This window comes from Oreochromis aureus, linkage group 17, assembly GCF_013358895.1.
Source record: "Oreochromis aureus strain Israel breed Guangdong linkage group 17, ZZ_aureus, whole genome shotgun sequence".
NCBI lineage: Eukaryota > Metazoa > Chordata > Actinopteri > Cichliformes > Cichlidae > Oreochromis > Oreochromis aureus.
Genome location: NC_052958.1, coordinates 31,514,341 through 31,537,728, shown reverse-complemented (window position 1 = coordinate 31,537,728; position 23,388 = coordinate 31,514,341). Strand labels below are relative to the sequence as shown.

The following is a 23,388-nucleotide window of genomic DNA, read 5'->3' as shown; positions in this document are numbered from 1 at the left end:
CGAAGGTCCAAAATATAACTGGTCGCTCCTGCATGCTTTTCCCATTTTACTAGAATTGATGATGCGTTTGAGGCACTTGCTGACAAGATTTTGCACCCTGGAAGAAATGGAAGCACATGCAGTAAGCTGGGCTTGAGACAGTAAACTTTGTTATTAAAGGTTTACAGGAGCAAATAATGCAGCTACACACACACAAAAAAGTTTGTTATTATTTGAAATGATCTGTATTGCTTTTCTATTCACAATCATGCCTTTGTATTTAAAAAAAATGGAAAGATTATTTAAATGACTTTTTTTTTTCTTACCTTCTGCACCTTCATGTGTCTGCAAATAAAAACAACAGAAAATTATTTTTCTTTTGTTATTGATAAATATTGATCATTTGATTGATTTCAACAAGTTCAAAAGTTTTATTTACCCGAGTTAGAGTTACCAAAGCTAAAGAAAAGCATATGGCTCCCAACAACCCCATCTTTAACAATGAGAGCGGGATTAAAATTAGTTTACTATACGAGGGAGTCAAACACAAAACGTTTGCTGGATTCTTTTAAGCTTTGGTCCACTCTACCTGAGAACCAATCAGTATTCCCTAAATGGGGGCAGGCTGCCCCTCCAGCAGCCCCAGGCAACCAGAGATGCCCTGAATCAACAAAAAGAGGGATGGAGGGAAGTTTTCTCTGTCTTCAATGTAAAACGTGGCAGCAGTTTTTCAGCAGGAATAATGTCTGGTGTTTGGGAACTATTTTTGTAATTTGAGACTTTAAAACTTTTTTCAATGCATTATATAAAGCCAGTGTATCTTTCCCGGTATTATTAAACTTGACCTAATAAAAAACCTCAAGGTTTGGCATTTGAACCAGGTGGCAACTGGCAGAGCTGAAAAATGAAGCCAATGTGGGAGTGACACAAACTGTAGTTCGTCTAGTTGCCATTTGAGGCTGGTTGCAAAAAAGGAAAGACCACAAACTCCTACATCACAAGGACATTTTGATGAATGTCTTTTATACTCTGAAGTTAAAAAAAATCCCTATATTTACAGGTACTGTATGTTATGTATGATTGTCCATTTATGTTTGACACTTTGGAGATGGGGGAGTGTGTAAACCAAAAGATGGTTACAGGCCAAATTTCTGATTTTAGAGACCTCTGTTTACGGGAGAGCTGGAGGCAGTAGAGCTCTGGGATCTCTCCTTAAATTGCTTTCTCTGCAACTTGGTTATCCGATTTACTGGTTTACTTACAGTGTCAGAAATTTATAAATGTATTAATAAATATATCTATAACTTGTAACATTTTAGTCCAATCTAACATATTACCTGCAAGTAAGTCCAGACTTCAAACATGTCGCCCAAGTTGATCAGATTTGATTAAATTTCAGATGTAACACAAAGATGAAGATGATGCTGTTTGCCTTACCAAATATAACATTCTCATCAGAGAGCCAAGTGTTCACTGATGTGTAATCAGTTTGAAGAAAATACAGTTGATCTTGAAGAAGGGAACATTTCAGACACAGCAAAACAGCTTCTAACAGAATTAACCCTTTAAAGCCAAATGTATCGTTGATACATGAGGTTATGAGAGTGTTTAGACTTCTACATCATCAGTGTAATGTATTGAAATTCACTTAAATAACCTTTCTTGTCTATTCTCATGCTTGGTTTGAATGTCAGCAGGACAGGCTGAATATAGTAACTGTGGCCATGTGACTGTTAAACAGATTTAAGTAACAAAGCATTATCAACATCCTGATTTACAGATCACATATCTACATCCAAAACAAAACACTATATGATGATGATGCTGGGAGTTCTTTATTACCAGGAATTTCCATCACTTTGAGACAATGACACGTACTGAAAGCAGTTCATTACATCCTAACAATATGAAACAAAGAACTGACTAGTTGTTTTAAAAGGAAAAAAAATCATGTATTTAAAGATGAATATATCAGTTTGTGTTCCTTGATTGTCAGGAGGACTCCTAATTGGGGCATGAGCTACACATTTATTGTACTTCAGTCATCTCTATGACACATTTCTTGAACTGAAGAAGAAAAATGCATCATATGTAGTTTGAATTAGCTATTCAAGCATGGTAAATGTTTTACTATCAACTATCAATTGCATTTTTTACCAGTTTAAAAAAAAAAAATCTTTTTCCTATTAAATCCAGTAATTTGTGGTTAAAATTAATTTAGAATTTCCCCAACTGAACATAACTTTAGTTACTTTAATTTTAATCTGTGATTTTCACAGATCACAGATTTGAATCTTAAATGTTGGGGCAGACTGTGGGTTTGCTTTCCTATGCCACATAAAAATCATGTAACAACATTATACCAACATGTTGCATGGATAAACATTTGTGGTTGTTTCTCTATATATTTATGAGGCTGGGATCATTCCGGTGAGGATGGGGGTGATGGATGAGGAAGAGGAGGATGAACATGTTTTCTGTAGAAGAAAAAGATCAAAACCCATGAAAACTGAATACTGGCCTGCAATATTTGTACTTTTATTTTAGCTCACTGGTTTAATGTGCTCAGATCTGATGATAACAATGTCAGGTTTGTTATCTGTGATTTTTGTAGCCAGAAGACATAATATACACAAGCAGGGTTCATAGAAAAGACGGTAGAGACAAAAGATGGTAAATTATTTTTACTGTCATTAAAAATGTTATCATAAATTCAAGATATAGACCTTTCCACCGTTTAGGGCCATAAAAAACAGAAAGTGAACTCTGATACTTGTATGTGACATTTATGATACATTGTTTTAAAAAAAGGAGTGGCGCTGACTAGAACTAAACATTAGCAAAGTTTCAGATGGAAGACTTTTGAATCTTATCTTAATAATTTCCAACTTTTTATATTTCATGCCTTTCGTGTAGTTTATTTTCTGCATGATACATGTGTAAAATTACAGAAAAGGTTCTGGTAACTCATAAAACATAAAATTTTCGTTAATTCACAGAAAATGTCCTTTTTTATTTTATTTTTTTAACCATATGTCGATCTATAACAGGTAGACTTTAGTGTAGTATAAATGTCTGTGGGTATCAGGGATCTTTATCACCAGGAAAAGCTAAAAATTCCTCCTTCACATTTTCCAAAGCTGTCCAGTGCACCAGATTGAAGTCTTTACTGATTCAAGCCCTCAGGCTTTTCTTTTGACTGTTATAGCTTATATGCTCTCTCTTTAGCCAGCTGCTTACCATTTGTTGCTAAACATGCTAGTCCACGCTTCTCTTCCCTCTGTAAATAACTGATGGAGAAGAGATTGAAGCATATTTAGAAAAAAATTTATGCATTTATTTTTTTTTACAATCTAATGCAATCCAAAATAACATTTTTTTAATCCAAATAAAAAAAATGTAGAAAGATGGCAAACTTACCTGTGCCAATGTTGTCTCCTAAACAGGTAACTAAAAGAGCAGAAACAGAAAAGTCTAAATCTGAGGTACTTTTTTTTCTAATCAGTTACTGATTCATGTTTATATAAAACTTTACCCTGATGAAACATGGAAATAATGACAAAAATGTGTGAAAGGGATCACTATGATAATATAATCAATGGAAAATAAAATAAACACAAAGTCTAATTTTATACAATTTGACATTGAATTACCCGAGTACAGTCTCGCCGGGCAGAATTGGACTTTGCTGCCCTCTTGTGTGAGTGGAGCGACCACTATACGATAGATGTCCCCGCACTGGACGCTGCCGAAGTCACAGCTGTTGTCTCCGGGAGCTGCGGTGCAGTTGTAGTTGCTGTTCCTCCCCACCATCTCTGCGATGGAGCTGTGGTTGCTCCCAGTGCTGCGCCAGTAAACCCGCAGAGAGTTACTGGTCGTGCTGTATAATTTGACACCAGACGGACAGCACGGACCTGCGACAAAGACATGCTAATGAAGTGATGCATGTCTTGTGACTAGAATACTACTTTGTAATTAAAGGCTGAAGAAAAACAGATTACTATGACTGTAACAGCTTTGGTTTTGTTGTTTCATCAGTAGGCATATCTTCTGTTTGTATACACTTATCTTGATATTTCTAAAAAAAAATCCACAATTGCTAGTCAGTTTTTACTTCAATACATAAAATAAAGGCCTTTAAGACATAAATTAGTTTTTTAAGTAACTTACTACGCTCCTTTCCACCTCCATATTTTTAGTCTTATACTCTGTTTTAGTAGTTTTACATGATTCACATGATTGGCAGAGCTCCTCAGTTCATCCTCTCTCTAAAAGAGTTGTTTTAACTTTTCTCCTTTAAACGCAACCCTCTTTTTAAGCCATCCTTCTTTGGATTGGCTGTCCTTGGCAAACAGAAGGTTTGATCAGCAGGTGGCTGGGGGTTACGACCAAAACCATTAGAGGGGTCTGATGCCTTACCTTTTGGGTCATTGCATGATATGCACGTAAATTGCCATGATTATTTGAAACTATGTACATATTTCAAACGAGTAACCAAAGTAAAGCCATAATAGTGTTGTGCATGTTTTAATTAACTTGTCAGAGCTCTCTGACAGATCATTTTAGCCTTTAAATTCGTCCACACCTCTTCTGTTTTATGTTTTCTTTTATTTTTCATTGACCACTCTTTGTTACTTATTGTCACAGTTTATTAGAAGACATCACTCACTGGATGAGAAACCCTGATAGGTGCAGTTGGACCTGCGTCCGCTGTGGCTGATTGCCTCCATGGTGACAGTGTAGTTGGTGCTGCAGGTGATACATCCCATGAGGCAGTGGGAGTCTTGGGTATGGCAGCGGGCATGGCCGCGTGATGACGTCAGAGTGGCGATGAACAAGCGTGCCCCTTTGGCGTGAGACCACGACACGTTGGTCATTGCCTGGGTCACCTGATCCACCGTCAGATTCACTGGGCAACACGGTTCTGCGATAGAAGATGAGGTGTGGGAAACAATTATAACATATCAATTAATGTACAGTTCAGTATATTTTTATATTGCCGCTAGGCAAAAGTGTCTAAATATAAGTCTTGTAAACTAGAAAAATTGAGGTAAAGATGGGCAAAGTGTTTAATTGAACATAAACTCTTAGGTCCTGTACAATTACCTGGAATAAAGTCACATATGAAGTTATGGAAAGTTGTAAAGTTAAGCAAGAAAGATGAGGAAGCAGCACTGACCGTTTGTGAGTGGCAGCGTTTGACTGCTCACCTGTTTCTAGAAACTCGGAGTAGCTGGGTAAACTCTGACCGGCTGTGCTATTTGCTTCGACGCTTACTTCATAGGTGGAGCCACAGGAAAGGTCGGTGATGTCACAGCTGCTTTCATTGGTGCTACAGATGTGTTTGTCATCATCTCCATTTGCGCTTACAGTGTAATTAGCGGCCCTGTTATTTGCCATCCAGCTGACAGTGACGCAGGAGGAGTTCTTTGGATTGAGCATCAGATTGTTTGGCATGCAGGGAGCTAATGAGAATGGAGAGACGGCTGAGTTAATGGTGTCCACGTTGTTTAAGGACCCCTCAAAATTATGAGGAGACATCTTTTTTTTAGATATTGTGGACTTTTTCTCCTTGGATATGTCTTTTTACCCTTATTTATATACACAAGTTTTCTACCTGTGTCTTTGGTGTGAGCTTTACAAGCACGGTTGCAACCGCTCATATCATTGCAGGGAATCACCACCACACTGTAGGCAGTGTCACAGCTGAGGTCGGAGAGGACGCACAGCGGTGCGGTGTCATTACAGAGGATGACCTCTGAACTGTGTGCAGCCCGGGTCTCATACAGCACTGCCCCCCGTGAGGGCTTCCAGCTGATCTCCAGAGTGTCAGTGCTCACCGCTGACACTAACACATCCTCTGGGCAACACACCACTAAAAGAAGTTTATGAATGATCAGAAGGTGAAGAAAATGCATCTCATTGTGACTAAAAAGTGTAATTTCTGCTGCTACTTACAAGTGGTGTAGTTGAGAACTTGTCCTTGAGGACTGCTGCCAGCGTGGTTGAAGGCCAGCACAGACAGGAGGTATGTTTGCCCACACGGGCAATGAAAGGTGCAGTTGTTGCTGGTGGTGTTGCAGGTTTCCACACTGCTGCCAGCTGTCTCGATAAGGGCCATGTAGCTGTCAGCATGAGCCACGGTTTTCCACGTTAGAGTGCAGTTGCCTTCTGAAGACTCCACTAGTGCCAAAGACTGAGGTGGGCAGGGGACTGCAGCACAAGACGGCAGGGAATTTAGTCACAGTCACACACTCATAGTGTCAGGTAGGGGTTCGGTGTAGAACACAAAAAACTTGTGTGTCATGTTTTATAGCATGTTTTGCATTGTAGTTATTAAAAGTTTGAAGATTTTTAATGAATAAATTGTTTTCTTTAAGATATATAAGCAGTGTGATATAAAAAAAATGTTGAAATTTTCACATCAGTTTTTATCTGCTTATGGGTTTTAAAATGTTGTGGTTATGAAGGGTCAGAGTTCAAGGTCTCAAAGTATTGCTACCATTGGTCCATAGTTACCCTTAGTGGTTATCAATTTCACAGGATACATTCAACTTTTGTAATGTGGAATTAAATTTGGGTGTTTTTCATGTCATATGGAATATATCTCAATTTAAATCAATGCATTAGAAACAAAACAAGTTTCTGCATTCGGCTTCATACCCGGAAGGTAATTCCAGTATTTTTATAAACATTATGTGGATGACACATTCATATCTCTGCTACTCACAGGTGATGAAGACTGCAGGGCTGGATGGATAGCTGGGTCCAGCCTCATTTGAGGCAGTGACTTGGATGGTGTGTACCTCTCCACACCCCACTGCTGAGAGGGTGCAGGAGCTGGATGTGGTCTTACAAATTAAGCTCAGGTCACTCATCACATTGTACTCAATGGGTCCATAGACCTCCTGGTCTAGCTCCCAAGACACCAAGAGTCCAGCCACACTGCCATTCATCACCACAGACACACTGACAGACGCTGGGGTCTGAGGTCCTGTTAGACGGCAAAAGATAAAAACAAAACCAGCGAAGGACTAAACTGGAGTAGACACAGCAACTAGTTTGATATAACTGCACTTGGTTACTTTTGAATGCATGCTTTTATTTGTTGTAATTAAGCAGAAAATTTTGCTTTTTTACTTTATTGTATTTTTCAAATGTCTACTAAAACAGGATGTTTTCAAAGTAAGTTCAAAGTTTAGACAAGTATTTCCTCCTTGTTGTGTTCCTATATTTGTCAAGCGGCATGTTCATTAAACCTTATGGATAATTTCCCACAATAAGACGCCTCAGAATTAAAATACTGTGTGAGTTTTTGGTGGCTTTACTGCTTTGTAGCATTGACCCTAGATCATGGTTAAGCATTCTTCATGCTGTCCAGGGCTCTTACTGAATAACACTCTGTATGCTAGAATAGACACAAAGTGTACAGTCACAAACAGACAAGTGTCTCAGTGCCCACTTACGTGTAGCCTGTTTAATGTTCGAGCTGTCTCCCTTTCGACCTTCGAGATCCCAAGCAAAACAAGTTATGACGTAGAGTGAGCCAGCATCCAAGCCCGAAAAGGTCAAACTGGTGTTGGAGGTGTTGTACACGCCCATGCTTGTGTTTGAATCAAGCTTGCATATGGACAGGGTGTATTGGACGGCATGAGCAACTGGGTGCCAGGATACAACGATGCTGCTGTTACTCGGAGAGGAGGACGAAAGCTGAGGAGGAGCCAAATCTGTGAAAGACAAGATTAGACTGTTTTATGTGTAGTAACTGGTGTGGGGGATGAATGCTGCAGCACATTATTAAAAGTCCAAAAGTTCAATCCAAGACTATGTGTAGGAAGTCAGTGTGTAACGTCAACTTAATAGTGGGTGCAACATTTAGAGCTCTTGCCAGTTGTTACATATTCAGCCTGTGTGCTTATGTTATTTTCTTTGATCATTTTAGTTTTTAAGTGAGGCAGAGCTTCACAGTTTGATTGTGTTCACGTTCAAGAATCAGTTTGAAAGTTGCTTAGTATTAAAGCGTGAAAGGTTCAAGTAATTGTATGTTATCGATGAAAACTTATTAATGTATTAAGTAAGTAACCAGTATTATTAATAGATATATTTTGTATAACTTTGGTAATAGTCACATAACTTTGTCTTCATTTCTGTTTCAAGTTAATCAAGTTTGCATAAATGAAAAAGTTTAGAGGACATTTCTCTGAATTATTAAAAAATGATTGCATCCTATCTGAAATTTGACAGACAGACAGGATATGGGAGAATTAGCCCTACACAGAGTGACTGGATTAGTTGAACAGATGCAATCTTAAGAGATTTTTAAACAAGACCTGTTGACTGGTGCAAGATCAGTAAACTCATTGCACCACTGAGAGGCTACAGCTGCGAGTTCATGTTTCATGTTCGTGAGAATCGAATGTTGCCCCCCGTGGTAAAGAGATTAGAGCTGGTAACCCTTTACTCGGGATGAGTTCAGCTCTTTATGTTTGCCATAGAGGGGTCAGGTATGGTTACCACCGATGCCAGCGAGGCCCGTAGGGTTGAAGATGTATTTCTTGGATGAGTGTGTATACTGTACCTTTCACTTGAACAACTGAATATAGTGGTTGTGCTATTTAGACAATAAAACAGATCAAGTGACTTCTGCAGGGCATGGGGTGTGAGACCCATTTCACATGAGTAATTTGAAAATCCCACCTGTCTTTCCAGTTACAGGAATTGAGGGCTGGCTGCGGCCTGCGGTGTTCACAGCCATGATGCTGAGCGAGTACTCAGTGTACGGCGCGAGGGACTGAATCTCAGCTGGAGAGGAGGACGCTGTAACCTCTCTGAAGAAGCCGTTGCTGTTCTCGACACGTATGATGTAATAAGACGACCCGTTTCTCAAGTTAAACTCCACAGTCAAGGTTGTGCTATCCAGTGACTTCACTGTCAGAATGGGCTCCATCATATCAGGGGCTGAAACAGTCACAAACCATTCACAACAGGGATGGTATCAAGTCCACTCTTAAGTTCATTTTTATTGTATGTGTCTGTGTGCTGAACTTTAGATTTAAGTGGTTTAATTAAGTAGTTTTTTTAATTAAAAAAAACAACCAAAACTACCCCATACTTTATCGACTGTGAATCTCCCCTGGTACATTTACTGAACATAACTATAGAATAAATCATATGTTTATTACTAGTGATGCCTCAAGTGATACTAGTGATGCTAGCCTGAAAAATGGCAGTAATACTAGCAGTAAAACTCCCAACAGATCTAGATAGCTAGATTTGCATTGTAAAATTACTTATTTTCATGGTTCCAGCATAGCTTTTTGCTGTACATAATTTTATTTAGATCAGTGATCAGTGTGCCTAAACATGGCAGCTTTACAAACATTCTAACCCATCAAGCCTTACAGGCTTTTCTTTGAAATTTACAACTCAAATAAAATTAATTGTGAAACTGTAAGTTCAAAATTAACAACCTTGAACTCTATGGAGAACAGACACTTAAAGACACTGTGTAATAAAAGTCTAATAATAGGTATTACCAGTCCAACGTGAAGTTTGAAAAACTTAAGAAACATTGGAAAGTTTACTTCCTAAATGACATCCTTTTCATAATGAATTAGTTCTATCTTTTCCATTCAAATTATAAGCTACAATCTTAACACTCTTATGTGATGCAACAGAAATGAAACTTGCTACAAATACTTTAGGATTTCATTGTGGTATACAGTGGGTTGCTGTAGCAGGTTCTCCAAACTTTAAAAAGGTACTGGTTGCATTTCTATGCAACAGCTACACAACCTGGATCCTCTAGGAATGAACAACTTATTAGGACAAAGTCATGTTCAATAAAATGAATTTAAAAACTGTTTGTTTTAGAAATAAATAGTGAAGGACAACACAAGACTGTATACTTTATATCTTAAACAGCATGAGCATGGACTGAAGTGCATGAAGTCTCACCTGTTGATGATTCAACTGATGCAGTGCTGAGTACTTGGGAACCACTCACTGCTTCAAGTTCGAAGTTATACATGACGTTTGGAGGCAGCGAGGTAACAGAGCCCATCACTGTGTTTGGGCCAAATGATGCAAAAGCAACAAGTTTGCTCTGTGATGTTACAGTGATCTGGTATGAAGTGGCTCCAGAGTACCTGGTCCATCTGAGAGTCACAGTCTTTGATGTTGCAGAGAACACAGACACTTTAAAATCTAATGAGGGTAGAGCAAAAATCATTATAAGACACATCTGGCACCCTGAGAAAAAGATTCTTTAAGACAAGTCAAGTTTTTTTTTCTTGTTCTGTGATAAAGCGCCAACAGTTGAGTATAGTAAAAGACAACATACAGTACCTGATTGGGCTGCAGCCTGCAAATTAAGATAAAATAATTGTATTAAGTGTTCTGATCAATTTCCTATAACAATTATCTCATCACTATTTATTACAATACCTGTGAGCACATGCCCAGTAATACAAAAATCTCCAGCCACTTCATAGCACCAGTTTTTCTGGTTTGTGTCTTCTCTTCCTCTTGATAGCTTCTCTTTGATTCTTAAAAACACTTCTCTCTAGTGGTTTGATCTTTTCTTAAACATCTACCAGCTGAAATACCTGCAGCAAGCCCCTCCTACTGAGGGGGTTAAATGTCTTTTTATACTGAAGCAGTGAGATGGGGCAGGTGTAGGTTGAATGCCATGAAAACAACCTACCTTTGAAAGCATCATGTTCTGCACTCAAGGATATATCCACTAAATGTGGACATAATTACATGTCTGGAGGCCTCAGAGCCCCCCCTTTGATAGATAGATAGATAGATAGATAGATAGATAGATAGATAGATAGATAGATAGATAGATAGATAGATAGATAGATAGATAGATAGATGTGCTCTACATCATTAAAAAAACTACAACTCACTGTCGCACACTTGGTGACGCGAATGACGTCAGAGTTTGTGTTCGTGAATTTCTCGACGGGAAGAGGCGCAGTGGGGGAAAAAAAACAAGATGGCAGCGGTGTCAGATCACGGGCTGAAAAGAATAGTTTGGAAAAGTAAGTTTACTCCAACAGGAGAGTATTTCTTGCTCTTGTAAAATAGCACAACGGCGTTTGTTTAGCATGTGACAGGCCGTGAACTGTAAGCTGTTTTAGCTAACCTCTTCCTGCGCGACTTTAGCTTTTGGAATAACAGCGAACATTTTCATTCAGCTGTTCCCTTTGAGTGGAAAATTACAAATTTACAAGACGCAGTAGAACCGATAGAGGAAACAGCCGCAGACGCAACTTGACCCAACACTTGGCCCGGTCAGAACATAACGATTTTTTTAGGCTACTTGTTTGTAGGAGTAGCCATGGGTGAGGTCACTGCACGTCTGCAACCGCACCTCGTTTATGCAGCGGGATTGCTACAAGCCTGACGTATGATTTGTATCCTTATCCTGATGTCTTTCCTTCCTCTTGTTGACTGTGGTTAGGTTTTGTCACCAAGAAGGCTGGTTTGGGTTGCTGTTAAAATGAGGGTCAAACAAGCAGCTAAAACTAATGCAGCCCAGTAGAACAGGTGTAATGAAGTTTTGTTGCTGCTGACATGTGTTTTTAGAACTTAGTCAAACTGGTGACCTGTACCCCACCTTTTGCCCTGTGACAGCTGGGATAGATGTATGGATGATTCAAGTTTACGCACTACAGGCTACAAAATGACCATAAAGTTGCTGAACAGTTGTCCCTAAATTAATGAGAGTGCTATCACTTAGGTTTACCCAATAACAGGCTAATAATCAAGTAACAGAGTTAGACAGAAACAGCCTTTGTTCTTAATACTCCACTCATGAAATTTGAAATAATTTCATTGCACTAGATAAATACTTTAGTTGGTTCAAAGTTAATTCCTTCTTAATTAATCAAAAACATTTTTAAAAACTGTCGAAAAAAACCCCTAAGTTTAAGTTTACTACTTAAGATAAAATAAGTAAAACTCCAGGACCTCACTGTTTCCTCTCAAAAAACCAAAAAGTGACGGGATCTGAGTTTTTCTGGCACTTTTTTTTGAGGAGCTGTTTTAAAATTCCATTATCTAGAAAACTACTAGTGCCACACCCTTTCACGATCACGTGGTATGAGCCAAACAGATATGAAAAATCAATTGTACAATTGTACCAAGACTCTGAAATATTACGAAACACTACCGCATAACTTGTATATAAACACTGTAATATGTTTTAATTTGATGCATAAGTAGCGAGATAATGGATATTTGCAGTTCTGATTGCATCACTTTCTGTTTTGCACACTTGAATTAAGAGGTAGCTTTAACAGTGACATCATGAACGATAATTTGTTTTCAGATTATAGTTGTGTTTTTCATGTTGTCATGTTATGTGCTCCACACAGGAATACAGGACACAATTATTACAGACTGCAGAAACTCTGAAGTATGGAAGGTAAGAAACCCACCATGTGCTCATTACAGAGTCCCAGGATTGTACTCGGATAAATGGACAAGCTCCGAGTTACAGATTCAGCTTTGATATGATTGATTCTCACTCATATGCTTTGTCTCAATATAGAGAAATTTTTATGTGGTGCTGCATAGCATGGGAGCATATTACTGTTTAATGCATAATTAAACGAGCATTTTCATGTTGTTTTCTTCACAGGTATTGATTCTGGATGCCTTTACCACCAAGCTCCTCTCATCATGCTGCAAAATGTCCGATCTGATGTCAGAGAAGATAACAAGTAGGTGGAATGATGTCCTTATATTTATTTTTACATCATGAAGCTATTTGATCAAAGATAATTTGTGCGTATATGTCTTTAGCTACTATTGACTACTAGTATTCTGTCTCTAGTTGTGGAGGACCTGTTCAAAAGCAGAGAGCCTGTTCTCGAAATGAAGGCCATTTACTTTATGACACCTACTGCTAAGGTTTGCTGTTAAAACTTTTTCATTTTCATTTTTTTCACATATCACTGCCAAACTCTGTGAGTTCTTAAATCTAATTTATTTTCATAGTGTGTGGATGCCTTTATAGCGGATTTCAAGCCCAAACCCAAATACAAAGCTGCGTACGTCTATTTCACTGACTGTAAGTCACTCCTGTGTTGGTGCTTAAATCTGCTTCAGATACACCTTTGAGGATCAAAGTAGGCACTGAAAGCTTTTTTGATCCGCAGACTGCCCTGATGACCTGTTCAACAAAATGAGGCAAGCCTGTGGAAAACACATAAGGGTCTGCAAGGAAATAAACATCTCTTTCATGCCTCAGGAAGCACAAGTAAGTGTTTACAATTTAGCCAAGTGTGCTTTTTTAGTTTATTTTGTAATAGTCCATTTCCTCTTTTTGTCAAAATTTCCCTCAGTTGACAGGCACGCACGCAGGCTGTGTACTTGCCTGTTATTGAAGGAGGGAAATGTGCCTCGTGTGTAGTGTTTCTTTAAGTCCTAAAGAGAGTAAATCCTGTAGCGTTCATAATTCAATGGGTGTTTTCAATGGGTTTTGACTGCAGGTGGGATAGTTGCAGAAACAGAAAACTACAGTTGTATATGCGTTACTGGCATTGTCTTGCTGCAGTGAGCGAAAGAAAACACTGGTGAATTCAACTTTTGCAGATATGAGTTGTTACTGTCATGAAATTAAAACAAAAGGGTGCTTTCATCACGTGTTGTAGGTTCACAACGGCTTAAGGAAACACAATGATGTCATAATTTCTGATATAGATGAGAACCTTTAGGGGACTAAGATATACCTGTGTACCAGGTTTGATTGCTCATCTGCTGATTATCTAGGAGATGTGATCAGACAAAGAAACACACAAGCAGGTGCTTAATGTATTATAGCCTTGAGTTCGGGAAACGATGAGAAATTAAAAATGATCCTTGTGCTGTTTTACTGTATTCGGGATCTTTAATTGAGATGACAACTGTTGTTTACACTGTGGTGTTAAATACTTTGAAGGTTTTCACCTGCGATAATCCCGGGGCTTTCCGAAGCATCTACAGCCCCAAGAGTCAGGACAAAATGAAGACATTGGAGACACTGGCAAACCAGCTGGTTACACTCTGTGCCACATTAGACGAGTACCCAGGGATCCGATACAAGAAGTAAGTCAGACAACATGTAGTGTCTTAGGTTGCAATACACCCAAGCCCCCAAGCAGAATGAAACTTTCTACGAGAAAAAGTCAGAATAGGTTCCATATTAATGGCAGGAATAAGGCTGGGCTCTGAAAACAAAGCGCTGGTATCACTTGTTTCTTTGAACAGACTGGCGTTAGAATGTGTTTGTTCCGAGTGAATATAGTAGAGATATATCTTATAACATTCACTGTTCAAAGAAATAGCTTTGTGTAGAAAGAATCAGTGGGCAGCTGAGCAAGTGAGTTTACTCACTCACAGCAGCGCTGATCCTGTTCGGCCTGATGAAAGTAAGAGTGTAAAGATATGTAAACACCAGAGTGTAGCTGTTATTTACAGAAAATACAGTTTTGTGTTTTATAACTACTGGATTAACCTTGACCTCAACGTTAACTTGACTCACGGGAACAAAATTTATATCATAACTAGAGACGGCAACATGGAGAATGCCAAAGTCCTTGCAGAGATGGTGGACCGGAAGCTGGCCGCACACTACCAGCTGGATGACAGTGGCAAGAAAAAGGTGAGAGGCCTGCTGAACAAAGGATGGTGTCAGGATAAACAAGGTCGTAGCCCTGGGAGTAAATGGGAATTTGAAAATACTGTATTGTTTATCCCAACTAAGTATCACATGAAAGAATAAAATAATCCCTCCTTTGCCTCAAGCACATTAAACAGTTCCCTTTACTATAAATTTGAAAAGGCAAAGGTTTGGACCGCTTGCTTCGTGGCAGTGAATTATCACAGTTTTTATATATAATTTAATATAATAATATATAACTTTTTTGTTTCCCCCTACATCACCAGGAGAAAACCCAGGCCCAGTTGCTGATAGTCGACAGAGGCTTTGATCCTGTGACCCCCATCCTGCACGAGCTGACCTACCAGGCCATGGCCTACGATCTCATTGATATAGAAAACGATACCTATAAGTAATATAGTCTACTTCCTGTATTTATATAGCTAGATGGATATAGAGTTATATGTGTACAATCTGCTTACTGCTTCATACTTTTGTGCTCATGAGAAACTAGATACTGATATTCTGGGTCATTTTGTGTCCAGGTACAAGGCTAGAGACGGCTTAGAGAAGCAGGCCCTGCTGAACGAGGATGACATGCTCTGGGTGAATCTGAGGCACCAGCACATCGCAGAGGTTTCAGCGTAAGTGTGCGAAACCAGTAGGATGGCGATGTCTTCTTCTTGTTGTCGGAACACTCATCTTAACGTTTTTGCTTTCCCTGCAACAGGCAAATTCCCAAGATGGTGAAGGAGATATCTGCTAGCAAGAAACAGCCAGATGGGAAGGTACAGTGCAGTGGTTTCTGCTTGTGTGATCGTTTCATTTTGAAAAGCATATCTTGAGCAAACATTTAATGTGTTCATACATATATATGTTTTTTGTTTGCCCAGATCACAGTTAGCAATTTGGCTCAAATGATGAAGAAGATGCCTGCGTTCCGTAAACAGATGACAGAGGTATGCAGTAAAAGTTATGTAGGGATAACTGAACTTACTTCGAAGTTATCTGTTCATCTGAAATGTGAGATTAAAGCAGAATTTTCTCCAGGGTCTTTTTGTTGGTTTTAAGACAGATACAACTCTTACGACAATTATTATTATTGTAAGGGCTACTCAATCATTATATTGTGATCGGGTGTGGCGCCTCTGCAGCCTGTTATTACATAGGGTTGACCTGATGATTTTAACAGTTTTCTGTCTGGATTCTAGAAAACGATTCATCTGCAGCTGGCTGAGGACTGCATGAAACATTTCGCAAACAATGTGGAGAAACTCTGCAAAGCTGAACAGGTCTGTTTATGCTCTGTTATCAAGATCTAGCTGTCACATTCTTCTTGACCTGCAGAGTACAGTTACTGTATGCAGCCGAGTGTGACCTTCTAATCTGAGCTTTAGGGAAGTGTGTCATGTGTACTATGTGTAATATGCTGTATGTTTCTGTGCAGGACCTTGCAGTAGGCGCCGATGTGGAAGGGTTAAAGGTGAAAGATCCCATGAGGACTCTGCTGCCTGTGCTGCTGAACCCATACAGTAAACATGACAAGATCAGAGCTGTGCTGCTCTACATCTTCAGCCTGAACGGTACATCAGCCTTCTCGTGAATAAAGTAGAGCTGTCAGCATTAATCTCATTAAAATGACGTTAACGCCATAACCGCATTAACACAGCAAATCTCCATAGCGAGTTAACGCGGTTCTCCCCATACAAGGCCTGCACGACGTTAGCGCGGTTAGCTTGTTAACGCATTAGCGCCGTGCAGCCCCTCACGCGGGGCGACCCGCGTTAACTCGCTAACGGAGATTTGCAGCGTTAATGCGGTTATGGCGTTAACGTCATTTTAACGAGATTAACGCTGACAGCACTAGAATAAACTTTTTTTATGACTAAAAGGTAGAGGTGCTAATTTGTCCATCTGTCTTTTTTGCTTTTTGGTTGTTTGGTGTTTGTAAACAGGGACAACCGAGGAAAACTTAAACAAACTTATTGAGCATGTAAAGATCGAGGGAGAACCAGAGTATATCCAGAACTGGAAAGAGCTGGGTGTGCCCATCCTCACAACGGTAGGTTGAGAAAAGGAAAACGTTGTTTCAGTGTTTTGATTTATCCATTTTTTAAAATTTTCATTGATGTACTTTTCTTTCCAGCCCAGTTTCTTCTCTCGTAAACCCACCCGACGAGAGCGTTCCCAAGAGGAGAGATACAACCTTTCCAGATGGATTCCTACGATAAAAGATGTGATGGAGGTCAGTGACATCATCATGTGTTATCCTGGCTTGTCTTTGCACCCATTGTCTCTACATTAGTAAGCATCCATAAACTGTACCTTTGCAATTCACAGATTCTGCTAGCTGCTAATGATTGCTAAGTGATGGATTTAATTAATCTATCTAAAACTAAATTCAATGAAACTAAAGTAGAAACTTGCGGGCTTAGTCCATATTATGCTTTAGACAGTGAAAGTAAAACTGCTCTACAAGGCACCAACACACAGACGGGGTTACAGTTCAGTTGGTGGAATGAACTTTTTCGACACCTGTCAATCAAAGCTTTGAGCCTCTGCAAGTACAAATGTGTGAGTTGTAAATAAAAAGTTACCCTGGCGCACAGTTGTTATAAAGGATGAATTTATCGATTGCCAAAAGCTGCTTTTATTTCAGGCTGTAAACATTTGTTCATTTCTTTGCTGATTTGGGGCATTTTAACATGTGTGAGCTGACTCTCTTGTGCACCCAGCCTTGAGCGGTCATTAGAGTAGTTGATGCTTGCATCTTGCCAAACTGAACATGTAACTTTATCTGTTTCATTGTGCTACCCCAGTCCTCGTCTGAGGGGCATTCATGAGCACAACTATGGAAGCAGAACAAAAGGAGGTTATCAGATTCGGGTCATCTGATAAGCTGTGTCACACAAGTTTGTGTTATTCTGTACCGTTTTCTACATCCTGGCAAGTGTAAAGCACAATAAGGTACTAGTAGTGTGTTGCCATGTTTTTTTCCAGAGGATGGTCCTTCTGTTTTTGTATCAGTCCCTCAGAACCAGTGTTTTTATTGTCTTATAAATATGTTGCTATGAAAGGGTGGGTGAAAATCTTTGTCCTAAAAATGAAATTCACTGTGCTGCCAGTTTTTGGTTTTCTTTTCTAAATGTACTTTTTCACTCTGCTTTGTTTTCACTTTGGTAAGTCATGTGACCTGTCAACCACAAATCATGAAAAGAAAATATATACTTGCTCTTAAAACTCTGAAGCCGTTTCTCTGAAATGGGTGTGGAACTGAGAGGTGGAAATACCCCCGTTTGCAGTTTTCCCCCAAACTCTTCTCTTCACTCAGTCTCAGTTCTGTAAATCCATGTTGTTAATCAGATGGAGTGTATGCAATGAAGAGGAGGCTCTTAATAGCAAACAAAACTGAGAGGAGCTTTTTAGTAATCATCTTACAGGTTACTGTGAAAATAACAGTTTATATTAGATTAGAATCTAACTCCAAGTACAAGGATCTGTAACATGAGCTCGTTTCTTCTCATCTTTACTTGCATTTCCTGTTATTACGTGAAAAAAAAGAAAAAGAAAGAAAGAAAGAAAAAGATCAGTGGTCTTCACCTGAGCACCTGGTTTCCTGTCAAATGCGGTTAAAATGTTTCCTTTTGCAGCAGAAGACAAATTGATTTGATGTGTGGGAGCTGAATATCTGCTGCAAATAACTTAAAGCTCGTCTGCTAGTCAAGTATTTATAAGCATAAAGGTGCATGATGCAAAAACCAGTGAGACTTTGAGTTTGAGGAAAACAGATTGTTTCTCAAGCAGTAGCCTGTGTTTGGACATCTACTAATGCATCATGTAGTTACGTTATTATCACACCTTCCCTTGGCACCAAAATTACTCATCATGTGTTCTTCTGTTAATTAGCTCTGTTAATGGCATGACTTCTGCTTTTAAGCTGTGACGTCACCCACAAAATAAATCGTTTTACAGAGTGACTGAAACTTGTGTTCCAAATATAAAGAAAACTGAAGTATGCGCATGATGGTCAAAGAGCTACACGTTGCGTAACATTTAGAAGATGACCACTGGACCATGTGCATATAAATTAAATGTAGGTAGGACCCCTCAGCGAGTGAAGGTTACTATACTTTAAAATTGTTACTGGCTTGCAAAACAGATTTGCTCTCCATGTCACATAATCTCTAAAACATGCATTACTTCCAGGATGTCGTGGAGAACAAACTGGACACCAAAGAGTGGCCGCACCAGTCCGAGTGTCCTGCTGCCTGGAATGGCTCCGGGGCTGTCAGGTGGGTTTTTGTTAGTGACCAGGCTGGAACTGGGCTGCTGTTTTGGTTTCTTTCTAACTGAAGAATATACAGTTTAACAACCCTACAGTTTTGTGTTGTTGTGTCACTTAGTTGTGCTAATACAGTCACTCGGTGTGATTTATCTCTCCACATCCACTTTCTGTTTCTTAGAGGGTTGATTGAGGTGAATGAGGTCGATTTTCCAGTTTCAACAGTAAGAAGCAGCGTCTGCTTTTTCTTCCTTAAGGCTCTGTCAGTTAATATTTCCGATGCCCCTCCCTCTTCTCCGCAGCGCACGGCAGAAGCACAAAGCCAGCACTCAGGATGACCGCCGGACTGGCTCGCGTCTCATCATCTTTGTTATAGGAGGGATCAGCTTCTCTGAGATGCGCTGCGCCTATGAGGTCACCAGGGCAATGAAAACCTGCGAGGTCATCATTGGTAAGCTTCAGTGCAAGGAAACAGCTGGACAATGCTTCATACCAAACAGGCGTGCAGAAAGTCAGAATGCTGGGAAATATTAGCTTGCAGCAGATGAACTAAGGATAGCTATGATTGTCACGATTATCGGGAAGGTCCCACTGAATTTTAAGATTACACTTATTATATGTTGTTATTTCCTGCTGTTTTACACCCCCTACTGGAGCAGGGCGGAATTATGACAGGACTTTTCTTTTGTTTGTTTGTTTTTTTTAATGCATTTTATTTATCTTTATCCTATACAGGGTCTTCCCACATTTTGACCCCCACTGTTCTCCTGGATGACATCAAGGCCCTGAGCAAAGGACCCATGGAAAGCTTCACACTAGAGGTCGAGACCAAAGCTTGAGAAGTTCAGCCTCCACCTAACGTCTCTCTAGACCCCCACCCCGCTTGTTTCTCTACATCCCTTATCACTCAGCACAGTACACTTAACTCAACTTCCTCAGTGGAATTGTGAAGGGAATTTCCTCACAGTCATTTAAATAGCTTTTCAATCCAAGCCCATGTTTATAGTGCAAGGTATGAGACGCAGATTTTCCACATGAAGAGCTAAGAACATGGTGCGATTATGACATTGTGATTTGAACATTTGGATAGTATTTAAGTATTAACTGATCTCGTCCTACTCTAACCCGTCTGTTTGTCTTAAAAAAAATTATGTGAATGTTACAAGTTGAAAGGCTTCTAAGAGAAACCTTGAGAAACAGAAAGATGGTGCAAAGTCACTGATGTATATATGTATGTAAGCACTGAGTCCCTGCTATGCCATTTTGACTTTTTCACCTCTGTTCATAAACACTTTAATGACTTTTGAAGACTATTTTTAACATTGAGTATTTACGTTTTCCTTGAACAGCTGACTAATAAATGGATGAAGTGGTTCAAGTCTTAAGAGTTCATTTTGCCTTATTTGTAGACTGCGCATGGAGCTAAAACATCAGAATAGCCAGTAAATGTCCACAAGACAAAAACAAAGGCAGATTTCCTAAATTCCCGGCTAAGCTGGGTAAACGGCATTAACAGGTCTTTGCATCAGGGTGACATGTAAACACTCACAGGAAAGTCCTGCTTCACTGATCCTACATACGCAACCGCTTACACGTATGGTGGTGGATCAAAATCTGACAGTGCTTTTCTGCATTTGTAACTCCATCTGTTTTGACAAGATCTCCAAATGCCACTGGCTAAAATGCAAACCCAAACCATCACAGAGCCGCCACCCTGTTTTACAGATGGCTGTAGACCCTCACTGTTATAACTCCTGACTCTCTCCGTACATACCGATTCAAACCAAAAATGTCATTTTTAGTGTCATTACTCCATCAGACCTGTTGCTACTGATTTTCATTTTCTTGTGTAATTTCACAAACCCCAAACTCTTCTCCTTGCTTCCCTTCCTTGAGAATGGTTTGGTGACAGTCACAGAGACTATTTCTGCTGAGGATGGATCAACATCTACAGGGCCGGAAATGAGGAGTGACGCAAGACAGTAGCACAGTACTGTATGTTACTGCCAAGGACTACTGCTAACACTTGTTTTCATTATTGAAAATGGCTTTAAATTATATGTGTGTTTGTGTGTGTCCCTCCCAAAAGTAAAAGCCTCCCAAAGGAAGCAGGAGACCACAGGTACGCAGACACTCACATTTATCTACAGTAAGGTGCTGCTCTAGTTCCTATTTTTCTGCTCTCTGTTACCTAATCTAAACACAGCTTTCAGGAACTTCTTTCTTTATGTGTAAACCTGTTCTCATGAAACCAGTGTTAAAGTTCTGCTTTCACTGCGGTCGCTCCATGAATCTGACCCCGGGCAGGCGCTGCAACAAGGTCTTCTACTGCTCCAGGACCTGGAAGCTCAAGTCCTGGGAAGAAAGACACAAGAAAGAGTGCGTCCAGGTGTCAGGTGGGAGTCAGAGCCTCTCCTCCCAACAGTTATAGCCAAACATCAGCAGCCGTAAAATATTTGATGACAGTTTGTCACAAGTGCTTTGAATATATGAATCACTTATCTGAATAATAAAATGTTTAGAGAACAATTGATGATACAGATAATTTGTGAAATGCTGATTTAGTTTTGGATGAATAGAGGATGTAAATACTGTATTTCTTTCTTTCCAGCATCTGTTGACAGTGCCCAGAAAAGTGATGTGTCAAAGAAGTCCCAGGGCTTTGTCTGCCATCTTGAAATCCAAAACAGCCCCCAGAGTGTCCAGTTCAAATCCCAAAGAGAACTAAAGCTGTTGAGCAAGGCAGAGAAAAAGTTCTAGAGCCAAAGTCAAGTCAATGTGATGGAATATTACAGCCACAACTGATGGATTAAAATTTCTGTTTCATTATGTCTAATATTGACTACCTAATTTAACAGAACACTCCTCTTAGATCACTGTATGTGGTTGAATGGTGTTGGCAGTATTAGTGCCATAATATTTCTCATATTTATATCTGTCAGATTATAGTATCGGATAACATAACAGTCTGTTATTATTTTTTCACATTCCTATGATATTCCTCAGCTGACTGTGTGAGAAATGTAAATTATGAAAAAATGTTATCTTGTCCTTTTCGGCGCTTTCACTGCATTATGTGGCCTTCATTAAAAAATTGAGACTTTATTATTATGCTTTTTCTGTCCATACTTAGAAAAAATGAGTCTATTCTGTTCATCTGGATGTAGCGTTCCAGATGAATATAGTGCCAAATCACAACAACAGCTGCCCCAAAGCGCTTTATATTGTAAGGTAAAGACCCTACAATAATATACTGTAATTCTTCATGTCTGTGTAAAGCTTTGTGAGTAACTTAAAGGAGAAACGTTCACAGAGCACCAGGGAGTATTCTTCTGTAATGTGTTCCAATAAATTAAAGTAAAGGAGAGAGGAGTTTAATAGTGTACTGTATTGTTGGGTTCTTAGAGACCTGGGCCCGTATCCCTAAAGAATCTTTGTGCAAAAAGTGGCTCCTAGCGGCCAAATTCTAAGAAAATTCTCAGAGTCATGACGTTTTCTTAAAATTTCCCCTAAAAGTGACACGATAATCCCAGTTAATATAAAAGCTATTCCTCAAGATTCCTAGCGCTTAAAAGGGCTCCTAAGGCGAGATCTGCTAAGAGCAGGGCCCGTATCCCTAAAGATTCTGAGAATCCTCTCAGAGAGCTCCTAACTTAACCTAAAAATTCCTTGCCAGGAGTTTTAGCTTAGAAGTGATTCCAGAACATTTTCAGTGAACTCTGAGCAAGGAATGGATGGAAAATCCTATCTTAGTGAGGAGGTGTGGTTGACCCCGTTGCTAGGTATGAGTCATCATTTCAAAAGCCGTGATTGGTTGATCCTACAAGTTTGATGGAAATGAGCTTTTGGTGAGAATGAGCAAAGGATGTACCCTCAAATCAATAAACATAATTATACACTCTAATCTTATGCTGACTGTAATTGTAAATAATATTTCACATTCAAGAAAATATCTGGAAAATGAATAGTAAGCTGTAGGGGTTATAGCCTAACATTAGAATCTAAAATATGTGAAAACTTAAACTCATTACACCCTGTTCAAATAATGATTCGTGTCTTATTTGCTCATATCAATATCCTAGTTGGCATATTTTGTACTTTCACTCCCATATGGACCCCATTGAAAACAAGATGGCCTATCTCAAGGGGCTGTCCCTAATGAAGAAGAAATCACAACGTTACAAGTCCAGTGTGGTCTTAACGAGGGTAACACGGCTCAGCTTTTATCAATGTCTGTCATTGCTGGCTGGTCTATTTATAAAGGCTTGTTAACAACAAATATCCTACAAACACGGAAAATGGAGAAAAAAAGACTCGCAAGCCGAACTGGACTGAGGAGCAAGGTTTGTTGCTGGCCCAGTTGGTGAACGAACATAAAGGTATCTCTCCTGCCTCTTCTGTTGGCCATTTTGTGCAGCTGCTTAGGGGAACTCCTAAGCCACTAAAAATCCTCTTCCTGCTCTTAGCAGATCTC

The 23,388-nt window shown here is 39.5% G+C and overlaps 2 protein-coding genes and 1 long non-coding RNA gene across 3 annotated transcripts; 2 read left to right on the top strand and 1 right to left on the bottom strand.

Moving 5' to 3' along the window:
- Positions 1 to 3,219: 3,219 nt before the first annotated feature.
- LOC120433767 (fibronectin type III domain-containing protein 7-like) lies at positions 3,220 to 10,651 on the bottom strand. Its single transcript, XM_039600627.1, has 13 exons — positions 10,426 to 10,651; positions 10,327 to 10,342; positions 9,937 to 10,185; positions 8,677 to 8,937; positions 7,446 to 7,706; positions 6,710 to 6,973; positions 5,938 to 6,192; positions 5,597 to 5,854; positions 5,190 to 5,444; positions 4,649 to 4,903; positions 3,633 to 3,893; positions 3,400 to 3,429; positions 3,220 to 3,269 (listed from the first exon to the last, which is right to left on the bottom strand). Exons 1-13 carry the CDS (start codon positions 10,468 to 10,470, stop codon positions 3,238 to 3,240), a joined length of 2,442 nt encoding a protein of 813 aa, XP_039456561.1. The 5' UTR covers positions 10,471 to 10,651; the 3' UTR covers positions 3,220 to 3,237.
- Positions 10,652 to 10,906: 255 nt separating this feature from the next.
- Positions 10,907 to 20,299, top strand: stxbp3 (syntaxin binding protein 3). Its single transcript, XM_031733800.2, has 19 exons — positions 10,907 to 11,027; positions 12,366 to 12,415; positions 12,632 to 12,713; positions 12,827 to 12,903; positions 12,991 to 13,063; positions 13,152 to 13,252; positions 13,934 to 14,079; positions 14,542 to 14,635; positions 14,920 to 15,044; positions 15,178 to 15,276; positions 15,363 to 15,420; positions 15,526 to 15,591; positions 15,844 to 15,924; positions 16,080 to 16,215; positions 16,588 to 16,694; positions 16,779 to 16,877; positions 18,839 to 18,924; positions 19,217 to 19,365; positions 19,650 to 20,299. The coding sequence occupies exons 1-19, from the start codon at positions 10,982 to 10,984 to the stop codon at positions 19,751 to 19,753; spliced, it is 1,779 nt and encodes a 592-aa protein (XP_031589660.1). The 5' UTR covers positions 10,907 to 10,981; the 3' UTR covers positions 19,754 to 20,299.
- A 550-nt stretch (positions 20,300 to 20,849) lies between these two features.
- Positions 20,850 to 22,019, top strand: LOC120433753. The gene is made up of 2 exons (XR_005608737.1): positions 20,850 to 21,310; positions 21,526 to 22,019. It is a non-coding gene; the product is annotated as an uncharacterized LOC120433753 (long non-coding RNA).
- Positions 22,020 to 23,388: the final 1,369 nt, after the last annotated feature.

What these genes read in the sequence shown, in the direction of transcription:
- stxbp3 (XM_031733800.2), top strand. Translation starts at nt 10,982, where the DNA reads ATGGCAGCGGTGTCAGATCACGGGCTGAAAAGAATAGTTTGGAAAA. An exon ending in GAAACTCTGAAGTATGGAAG is followed by an intron (nt 12,416 to 12,631) that starts GTAAGAAACCCA and finishes TTTTCTTCACAG; the next exon opens with GTATTGATTCTGGATGCCTT. An exon ending in ATAGAAAACGATACCTATAA is followed by an intron (nt 15,045 to 15,177) that starts GTAATATAGTCT and finishes TTTTGTGTCCAG; the next exon opens with GTACAAGGCTAGAGACGGCT.
- LOC120433767 (XM_039600627.1), bottom strand. Translation starts at nt 10,470, where the DNA reads ATGAAGTGGCTGGAGATTTTTGTATTACTGGGCATGTGCTCACAG. An exon ending in CCCTGCAGTCTTCATCACCT is followed by an intron (nt 6,193 to 6,709) that starts GTGAGTAGCAGA and finishes CTTGTGCTGCAG; the next exon opens with TCCCCTGCCCACCTCAGTCT. An exon ending in CCCGGCGAGACTGTACTCGG is followed by an intron (nt 3,430 to 3,632) that starts GTAATTCAATGT and finishes CTGCTCTTTTAG; the next exon opens with TTACCTGTTTAGGAGACAAC.